General features: G+C 44.2%; 1 protein-coding gene across 2 annotated transcripts in view; it reads left to right on the top strand.

The window, feature by feature from the left end:
* The first annotated feature begins 507 nt into the window (after positions 1-507).
* The window catches only part of LOC128880808 (failed axon connections), a 27,365-nt gene continuing 16,916 nt past the window's right edge, over positions 508-10,956 (top strand). For both annotated transcript variants that reach the window (XM_054131271.1, XM_054131270.1), the window contains exon 1: positions 508-1,077. In XM_054131271.1, the coding sequence (XP_053987246.1) occupies positions 733-1,077 (345 nt within the window). In that variant the 5' untranslated portion in view covers positions 508-732. The remainder of the gene's footprint in view (positions 1,078-10,956) is intronic.

The raw sequence follows: 10,956 nt of genomic DNA, 5'->3' as shown, positions 1-10,956 counted from the left end.
AACGAGACTAAGGGGGGAGAAAGAAAGGCAGAAACCAGGCTCGGATTTAAGTGGAAGGAAACGATGATACACGTCGATGCGCTACAACAAGAACAAACCCTTTTTACTAACGAAAGAAAATCCTGTTAGATTTGATTATACCTTATCGTAAAAACTGATGTGTTTCTTATCAATTTTCAAACAAAAAAAGTAAATTTCCAATAAGTCCATGTCCACACATGACGGTAGTTTGCGTCGTAGTATCGCGTAATAAAATGTTATTATATCGATATATGCAACTTTAAACGTGAAAGTTTAAGTTTCGTTTATATGTAAATTTGCGCAGCGTTAGGAATCGAAAGTTTCGCGGTGGTGCGATCGACTTTGTAGTCGTCCCTGAGGAAAACCATAGACAGAGAGAACGAGCGGCACGCGGACCAGGCCAGGGGTGGTGGACCAATTAAATATGGCGACAGCAGTGGGGTGTGGCGCTTGCGCATGCGCACGGGTTTCTATGGACTGGGGGGAAAGGAGCTGCAGACAGAACGGGGCAACGACGAGAAGGAACCGGCCGGCGAGCAGAGGGATCGACGAGTACCCGGCGTACGTTTGTGTTGTGCGCGCTGTCTTCGAGATAGGCTCTTAGTGTCGCTCGAGAAGTTGTCCTTTGACGTTTCGTTGGTCCGCACGAGGAAAACGTTTCGTTTTTCACTGGAAACCCCCGGTTGAGCCTGTGTTTAAAAACTAGTAGAGATGACGATGGCAACGGAGACGGAGAACACCGGGCCGGAGAGCAAGGAGATTAAGGACGTGAAAGAGATGAAAGAGGTGCTGAAGAACGAAACGACGCCGGACAATAAGCAAGAGGAGAAGGATGCGGCGAAGAAGGAAGAAAGTGGGAAAAAAGAGGAGACAGCCGACGCCGCGGCCGCCGCGGCATCCTCGGCACCGACGAAGGCCATCAGCGTGCATAAAACCAACTTCGAGAAGGACACTGTTTATCTGTATCAGTTCTCTCGAACACCGCTTCTGCCCTCCCTCTCGGCGTATTGTCTCAAAGTGGAGACGTGGTTGCGACTCAACGGCATCAAATACGAGGTAATTTTTCTTTCACTTGTTCCCAATGCGAAATTTTCTTCGATTCGATTCTATAATTAACATCGTAATTTCTGTTAAACATTGTTTATCTTGTATCCAACGTTTGTCTCGATAAGAATTTTGCCCGACGTTGCTTTCGGACCGTACGAATTTTCAAACTCGCAACGGGGAGAAAACGGGAGATCGATGAGTACAATGCTCCCGAGATTGTACCCTAGGCGTCGCGTTTCTTCCGGGTAACTAAGCGCGTCCCTTCGGCTTTACGATCCTAAACAACATCTAATCGTAATCTAGTCTTCTCGATATGCTAAGAAAGAGGCATACGCGATCCCAGCGAGACTCGAAGCCCGATAAACTCGTAGAAAGAAACAGGAGGTGGATCCTTTGCCGATTATTTCAAAATGGCGACTCTTGTCAACCTTTGTGCGGCCAGAGTAATGTTTAAATGCGTTCCCAACACCGCCTCGAATTGCTTCTCGGTACTTTATATGGCGAGTGGAATTTCTTTTCGGTCGTGAAAGAATTCGCTTCGCGAAAGTAATCAACCGTATGCTCTCGCATGACGAACGACTTTCTACGTGAATTTGAATATACCCTTCGGTACGATATTGATTTCTGTTAACTTCTTAACTCTACATTCGAAAATGAATGAATGTATTACGCGTTAGAGAATATACGCAGATTTTCGTATCGAGTCTAGTGAAATTATAGAAATTATAAAATCGTTGTAAATAGATTGTAAATCGTGCATATCGGCGATAGACTGGATTACAAACTTGAAAAATGTAGACAGTGGGTACGTGACTCGCGGCATGTAGGATTTCAGAGGGTTAAATTGCATGCTTTTAAAATCATCTTAGTATGGAATGCGTGAATGTTTTCAATTTATAATTTGCGAATTGTATTAATTATTGTAATTTAACGATTAGGGTGTTCTTGGTTTGACTGTATCTCTTGTATACCATTAACGGACATAATCCGTCGGTAGCCTACCTCGGATCTTGGACGCAAATATTTATAGAAACGTGGTGTTTACATCCGGGGGTTTTAGAGAAGCGGTGATAACGTACCCTCGACACTTGCGATGGGACAAAGTTTAAGCGCGTAATCGCGCGCACGTAATAACTAAATAAACCCGTATCTCGGCCCATTATGCGATATGTGTGCTCTCAACAATAATCTCTAGGATATCAAATTAGTCTGTTGATTATTGTTCCTCCGAAACAGTGGACTGCGAAACGAACATAAATTGATTATCTCTAAAGTATATTTAAAAGGGGGAATACGATCGCGTTTGGTATTATAAAAACTTTGTTATTATTTCCAAAATTATATGGTTATTTCATGTACAGAGGTCATCTCACCAAAGTTTTTTGATATTCCGATAAACCGTTCTAGAGATAATATATAGCACTCCCTGCATAGAGAACTCACTCATAATATTCCGATAAACCATTCCTCAGATAAAACATGGCACTCCTTGTGTAAATATCACCCGGACCCGTGTCAAATTTTTTCAAAAATTTGACGATATCGATGCCCTACATACGCACGTTAATATATCAAACGTCGCGAGATATCGTTTCTTAACTGTTCCATTTTTGGATTTTCTGGCTCGGGCCACCACCGAAACATTGCGAAACGTCCAGCAAAGATGAAATCTCGATCGATAGCAGTGTCTCTCTGTTGCGTTCGATTAACAAGTCGGGAAAGTAAAAATACATTTTTTCGCGAAAGAGGTGAAAGGCCCGGCGGCGGCGTGCATTCCGACGGACTTTTAAAACGGGTTTCCAATGGTGTCGCGCGGGGAGCGAGCAAGGGAAGCCCATTGGAGGGCTTCCAAGTTGAACAGAGCAATATGCCCTCGTGAGCCTTGATCCTGCGCCGTCGTACCGTTTCGTTTTCGGAGGGATGGAAGGACGTACAAGACCTGTACAGGCTTCGGACACGTCGGGGCTCGTTCGAATGGGATTCGCGCGTCAACCGAGAGTTTGCGGTTCGTTTAACCGTGTGTTGCTAGCTCGGAAACAGTGCTTGAATCGATATCTCGGCGAAAATGAACGCGCGTCGCGCGCTTTCTCCTATTCGCTTCTGTGCTCCAAACATTTTCTTTAACAAGATTCGAGTACTGAAAATCGGGCAAATTCGATGCGTTTCAAATTCGTACTAAGAAAGTTCCGCGACAAGGTTACCAGCTTGCGTGTTTATTCTTTTCAGCGAGAACTTTTCTTATTTTCATGAGCCGTGGCCGCCGTATATCTTCTCGTTTGTTTACGCGCCTATTTCCATTCGTTTATTTACACCTTGCACCGAGGGACGATGATCGTCGCGTACGAACGAAATATATGCATGACGTTTTTTTACGCTGTTTCCTTAGAAACTAACAGAGATTAGTCGACCTTACCGATATGGCTTTATCGCGTTCCGTGATGTACAAAACGTAAAAGAGAATTTCTTGGTAGCGTGGACTGTGTCGGTCGGAACGAATGGAATTCGATCCCATGGTGGTCTTCCGCTACTTTTTAACATTTTCGGGACAGCTCTCGTCTAACCGTCGCTAGCGGTGTTCTTTTTCATCTGGGGGATTCTTTGTCGCGGAGTCTTCCTCTACGACATCTGTTGAACATAACGCTTTTCCCCCTGAAACGGAACCAGATAATGTTTGTAGAGGGCTCGAGAAGCAGATTTTAGGAGCCCGATGCTTTCGACCGAATTTTCTGCCTCTGCGTGTGTTTTTAGATAGCGTAACAGTCGTAGCTAGGGTTTCTTTTTCTACATAGCAAAAACACCACCGTACGCTCTTCTGATAAAGTAACGGCGTATCGAGACACAACAAAATTAATTCTAACGAAATCGTGGAGTTGTTTTTTTATCGTTCCGTCTCTTCGAGAATCGGTATCACGTAAATTTGGGTCTTCCCCGACGGCTGCGCTTCTTCGGTTATTTTTAGACATCCCCATGGGACGATTGCATTTCATGTAATTTATCAGTTACGATTGTCAAGTGTTACCGACGCCTCCACTTCCGGTACACGCTTCTGGATTCTCCGTTAGTAGCTTGGAATAAGCACGTAACTCCTACGCGATCGTGAAAGTAATTTCTTTGTTCGGTTTTCGAAGGTGTTCGACGTTTCTAGCGTACTATTTTTTGGTATATTTGAAACGCAGTCGTTCTTCGAGCGATCCATATTTGGGAGAATCGATTTTTCGATCGCTCGTAGAAACATGGTACCGTGGCATCGTTTTGCGTATCGGTACGCTGAACACGCTTAAAGGACGCAATTCACAGGATGGAAAGATCGAAGAAATCTATCCTTTGTTCTCGCGCAAACGACGGTGCGAATCGAGCGGGCCCGAACGATTACAGATTGTATTCCCATACGAAGAATCGTGGTAACTCTTTCGTAATGAGCGCTCGTTCCAATAGTAAAATGGCAGAACTGGAACAAAAGAGGTCACAGGTAATACGGAGGAAGTCCCTATTGAACTAATCATTGCCAAGATAGGTATAAATAACGCGTGCAGTGGCCCGGATCAATTGGCCAACTTGACCAATTTTGCCACGCTATAAACTGTCCGCGTTATTTCCAAGAAATAAACATAATCCGTTTTATGGCTGACTATTCCAACGTATATAACATTGGAACGATAGCGTTTATTCCAAGAATTCAATAAGGTGCGGACCGTACTTATAAAGCGTAGCATTTCGAACTGTTTTCCCAGAAACCGTTGGGGGTAATGGTAAAACTCGGGTTAAGTATTTTAGGGTACCCTCGAGGTCGTTTACAAGACAAATGGCGTGTCGTTACATTTCTAACCCCTAGAGAGCCCTGACGGCCCCTCCGACGTCCCTCCTTTTTTCTTCCAAACTTTTAAGTAATTTCTGGAAATGTGACCTAACAGAATTATTCGAAATTTTCTTTTCCACTTCGAGCTGTTATAAACCCATTACGCGAATGCACAATTCGTTTTTATTTACCGCCGCGAAAGCCCGCGTAACAGACTTTACCGCGGCAGAATTCTAAATTAGAATTTTCCCCGTTAGTCGGCGTAATTTTCGTGGAAAGAGTGCGCAACGCGGTTTTACGGGGCTCGCCCTGTGGTTGCCAACCGCGTCGCTAATTTCTTCCGAGAGTACTCGGCAGTCCTTGAAACGATGCATAGTTTGCATACCGTTGCGAAACAAAGAGAAGGAAGACGCGGCTCGGGGCACCGAAGGTGAGGACGATCGGCGAACGAGAACCTCCTAATAGATGAATGTGGGTTACGAAGAAAATCTCAAACAAGGAATTCTCGGTTTCGCGCGTACACGTCTGCTTCTCACGCTTTCTTGGCAACACGCCGCGCTTTTCGGTGCGAAAGTTAGCGGGACGCGGGAGCGGGAGAAATTGTGCTAATTTATCAGTTACTTATCCCTCCTCTCGTCATTTTAACAGGAACAGAACATGCGATCGCGTTGAGTTTTATTTATTTTTTTTTTTATGATTTATTAAGAAATTTATTCTTTCTCGAAGACCAAGAGGGAGAAACTCGTTACGACCAATTTTGATCGAAATTGAAACGGCATCTAACGCAAAAAGAGGCAAGGAATCGATTTGTGCAATCGAAAAATCGTTATAATCGACCGTTTTAGATAAATATCCGTTATTGTTTGTTTCTTAATGAAACGGTTACCAGCGTAACCTTTTTTTCACCTGATTCTCAAACTGGATATATTAAACTCCAAAATACATATTTTCGCCGAATGTTTAAACTACTATTAATGCCCCTAAGAGTTACGTAAACTACAATCACGATTTTCCCGATTCTTTAATTTTTGGACGTAATGAGTTTTTCCCTCTTGGTGTTCGCTTTGATATGTCTGTCATAAATAATTGAATATAGAGTATATAGAAGAGATATAGAATACATAATATCCCGTATCTAATATTCTATTTTCAAAGTCATTAACGAATTCGCGGCTATCGGTAACGAGCAAATGGAAAATATTCGACGTTAACGAGGCCACGTATCGATTGATCGCGTGTACTTTTTGGCGAACGAAAGGCAAGAGAGGTGGGAAATGAGTTGTGCGTTGAGCTGCGAGTACGTGGCGCGCATGCCCTCGTCAAGTTCGCCGGTTGAGCCATTTGTGTCCCCGGACAATCGATTGTTTCCGACGTTTCTCCAGCACGCTAAACTCGTTTCCGGTCCGATTTACTCGCGACCAGTATCCGCGATACGTACCGTGCACGAAAAGTCGATTACGAAAGCGATACGTTGTAATTGCATCGCGAACGCGTACAGCCTCGAAACAGGAGGGAATTGCATTTGCACTTTTACAATAATCAGCACGGCCACGAGGATCTCTCGGTGCTCCATCGAGCATAAGTATTATACTTTCATGACGGCGTAATGAGAGAAAGCAGATCTCGTTGCAGGAAACCCTGGTAAATTCGATCGAGGCCGCGCGATCTTTCTCGCTTGGCAACCTAGCGCTGTTTCTTTCGAATCGGCTGGGACAGGTACGAAATTTTAGAAATTTATTCGTCTTTATATTCGACGCCTGCGGATGCAAGGCGAATCAGGTGACCAGGTGTCTCTAGGGCCACTCGAACATCTCATTTTTCCAAGTTAGCACCTTGGAACCATAGTCACGTTTGGCAGCATTCCAACACCGACACCCATACCTGCGGGATCCTACGTTCGCGTGTGCATCGTCTCGCATGCAACAGTTTACACCTGTAAATTGAACCATAAACTGTTGATTCCCTTTTATGGAAAATGGAAACTCGCTCCATACGATACCGTTCGTTGCATAATGTGCCCGATTGCATTAATGTTTCTCGTAGTGGTGGATCCCTCGCGTTTTCACTTTGTCGTATGACCAACGGATAACCAACGCAGGTATCACGTTAGAATCATCCTCATAAAAACATCTTACTCGTTCCTTGCACTTTGACCGTTGCTGACTACTGCGCCCGAAATTTCTTATCTCAGCCTACATAAATTCCTTGCATTTTGGTCACGAGCTCAGATTCTGCTAGTTCTTACCTATGTGCGTACTTGCTATTACAATTCAATGAAATCTCTACAATAAAAGTGTTGCGTCTTTAATCTCGGGATCCAAAAACTTCAATCTTTGACCGAACAAGTTGTAGGAAAACTAGTCGGGACCGACAACGGCTGATGGGAGTCGCCGAGTGCAAACTATCGGGGAGCGTTGAAATTTTCTTCTAGGAAGACACTTTAAAGGAAATAATCTAAACCTTTCCGATTATGACTTTGGGCTGGGTCGGGACTTAACGAGCCGTGAAATGGAGTTGTGAGTCACGGGAACTCGAGAGAGCGCGATGAAAAACGAACCGCTGGTGTATTTAGGTTGGTCGAAGCCGCCACGGACACCTTTTGCGATGTTTATTATCCGTCCGTTCAAGTGTTCCCGATTAAGCTATCATTGCAGTTCGGTTAAGTGACTAAATTGTATGATTGATCGGTCGTTCGAATCGTTGAGCCTATTTAGATACCGTAAATCACGGAACTGACCTTCGCGCTTGCAAAAACAACGATGGACGTGATTCATTGATTTGTGTATTTTCTTTCGAACTCGGGAATCTCTTCTATCGGCGACTGCTAAATATAGTTTAGAGGGGAACAAACTTTTCGGGGCGAAAACAAATGAAACACTCTCCAGGAAAATAATCTTTCGAAACTCGTGGAATAGGGATCGTCGGTACGCTTTCTAGATGGAGTTGTCTATTTTTGTTTCGCAGCAGAGCAAAAGGAACAAAGACGTACCGTACAAATACAACGCCGCGGTTAGGCTTCGTTTCAAGAAGAAGTCGAGAAACCTTGTGTTTCGAACCACTCTGAAACTAGTTGCATACGACCGTGGATCTGCGTAAAACAAAGAGCGCAAACAGTTTGCAACACTAATTTCAAATCGGTCGCGCCCGTGTACGATCGGCCTAACTCTACATATTCCGCGTATGTCGCGAAGTACTACTCCATCAACAATTGCGAAATAAGCGAATCGAACTATGATCGCATCCCAGTACAGCAACTATTCCCATAAATTATCGAATTTGTTTTCTCGGCCTTTGGGCTCAGCGATGCTTAGCTATGCACGCATACCGTGCACGGTATTAACGAATGGCAATTAACCGGAGTAATCGTCGAACAACGTTATTTCACGTCCACGATAATTTCACAATATTATCCGCCTCCATTAGTTCCAATTGGCAAGCGTGTTAATTCAGCAATTACGCCGGGCTATAGTACGTGAAATTGCGTTAATAAGACTTTCATTCTGGATACCACGGTTGGCCTACTGCGATCGGCCAACGAGACGCCGATGGAGAGGGGGACGAGGAATGCTCGACTACTTCACGCTTGAGGCAGGTCGGGCTCTTTAAATCACCGGAAACGTGCAGGTAGAGAAGTCGTAGGTAAACCGTGTCCCTCGGTCCCCCTCTTGTTGTCGTTGCCTTTTAAAACAGTTTCGTCCAAGGTGTGTTCCCCATCGAAAATCTCTTTACAGAGTGCAATGGTATTACCTCGAGGAATCGGTCCTCGGAATTTTCAAAAACGTTCGTTGCCATTCTAGAATTCGTGAGGCTACGAACAATTTGAATAATTCGAATTTTCGTGAGAATCGTACTTGTATATAAAATCATAAATCGACAGGTAGAAATGTGTTACAGGTGGTTGATCCTCGTCGTAACGAGTACGTACATTGTCACAGCGGCGGTGGGATTTTATTGTTCACGCTAGTAATGCGTACAAATGTTAACAACCTTGGTACGTCTTTGTGGTGCAGGCCGCAAACGGTAGGGACTATGGAAAAGCTGAGCGGCGGTGAACGTGTTAAGAAATTTAACGATCGCGCGGCAATAAATCTTTATTGCCCGCAGCGATTAGCATATGGCACGGTTTAACCTCGTTAAAATTTTAAGAACACCGTTTAAGACGTCGATGAAAGTTCCCCGTAACGCTACACATGCAACATGTTTACGGTACGGGTGGTTGGAATGTTGCAGATTATCTTAACGAAAGAAGAAGAAAAATAGACGTCGGAGATTTATTTTTCTTTTAGGGAATACATATAGTTCCCTTGCGTCGTATATACGTGGTAATTATTATTTCCACGCTAATTATCTTGGACGGTTAATCTCGTACGATGATAAAAATGACATATTTCCAAGTAATTAATCAAGCTCAATTATTCTAAATTAGTTATTATACATTCGTTAATGTCACGGTATCGCATCCGCGACAGATTTCAGAATCATTCTATAGCGAGTACGAAGACGCGAACGTGAACGACGTATCTTTTCGGGTGACATATTGCGCGTAAACATGGTTATAAATCTCTGTCCAAATCGGCGAGCACGCCGCCCGAGAACGGTCCATTAAAATCTTAAACGGTCGTGTAAACATCGTGACCTCTACTCTCGACGTGTGTTCAGCGTCGAAAAGTAGGGAAAATTTGTTCTCGGAGGAGTATTTAAATGAAACACAAAGAGAGAATTTATCCATGGCGCTTGGATATCCTTGGTAGTTAAATTTGCATGCATTAGGCAAGTGCATTTTTCCCATACCTATGCGTGCACAACCGATTGCCTTGCGCGGACGGCGACGATGCCTCGCGACACGTTTCTATTCTACGCATCGGACGATCCTTTGTTCTTGCGTGGAAACATACTTATCCCCATAAGAATCGAGAATGGAATTCTACGCGCGGCCAATATCGTCGCGCGATATCGAACAGTTGGCGATATAATTAAATAATTGAAATGTTTGTTTACGAAAAGATTGACAACTATGGTATAACTAATGTTATTTAAGTATTTTAAATCGGCTGCTGTACGAATACTTTTTACACTGTTTCCTTTTCGAGAAAAATTTTTCATCTACTCTCGTTCTATAAATACGATAAGACAGTAAAACGTAGCGTAATACCATGTGCCGTTTTCGGCGCCTTTGTATAAGCGTTTCTTCTACACTCGTCTTTTCGATGGGTTCTCGGCGTTACGAGTTTTTACAGGTTTCTTCTGGCATGGTGTTACTTCAGCTGCAGATTCGATTCGCCGTTCGCTCGATCGCGCCGGTTACTTTCGATTACGCCAACTGCATCGCACCGCGAAGTAACTAACAAACGAGTATCCCAAACAAGGTAGAAGCAATCGCGTTGGAATTACGATTCCTGCAATTTTTCTTCGAAGAGTGTTCCGTAAGCTTCGTGTCGGTAATTATCAAAGATATTCCAAGGGGACATCGGAAAATCAGAAACCCGGAGAACCAAACGGTTGGAACGGTGAACGTGTGTAACGGTTCGAGTAGCGGGCTCGATGCGATCGTTAGATCTTGGAGTCGATTTGGTTGTTCCGGTTACTCGAACGGCACCGCCAGGAACTCGGCTGGCATTCGCGGCCGACTTCCGCACGGAATCGAACGCATTTCCAACGCGGGCCGTGTGTGTAGCTCGCGTGAATCGGAGCCAAGTCCCTTGCAAGTGTATCACAAGTGACAGGTAAATCTGTATTCATAAAACGCGACAGCACGACACAGACCGTATGGTATAGACCGTGCCTCGAACGAAGGTTGCTTTATATAGCCCTGGAACGAACGCTGTATCGCATATTGCGTCTTCGAATGGTCGGTCCTCGGGCGGAAACCGCGTCGCGTCGCTATAGTACGATACCATTGACAGTCATCGATTGAAAACAACCATGAATAGCTTGCGCAACTACTTGGGCCGCCTTTTGCGCATCGCTCGCCCAATTTCGTCACCACATTGTGTCTCAATTTTTTAATTTATAGTAGCTTTACGTAACAAGGGTAGTTTTTTTTTTGTTTGGTTTGGTTTGGTTTGGTTTGGTTTGGTTTGGTTTGGTTTGGT

Source organism: Hylaeus volcanicus, chromosome 8 (assembly GCF_026283585.1).
Source record: "Hylaeus volcanicus isolate JK05 chromosome 8, UHH_iyHylVolc1.0_haploid, whole genome shotgun sequence".
Classification (NCBI taxonomy): domain Eukaryota; kingdom Metazoa; phylum Arthropoda; class Insecta; order Hymenoptera; family Colletidae; genus Hylaeus; species Hylaeus volcanicus.
This window is presented reverse-complemented; position numbering and strand designations above follow the sequence as displayed.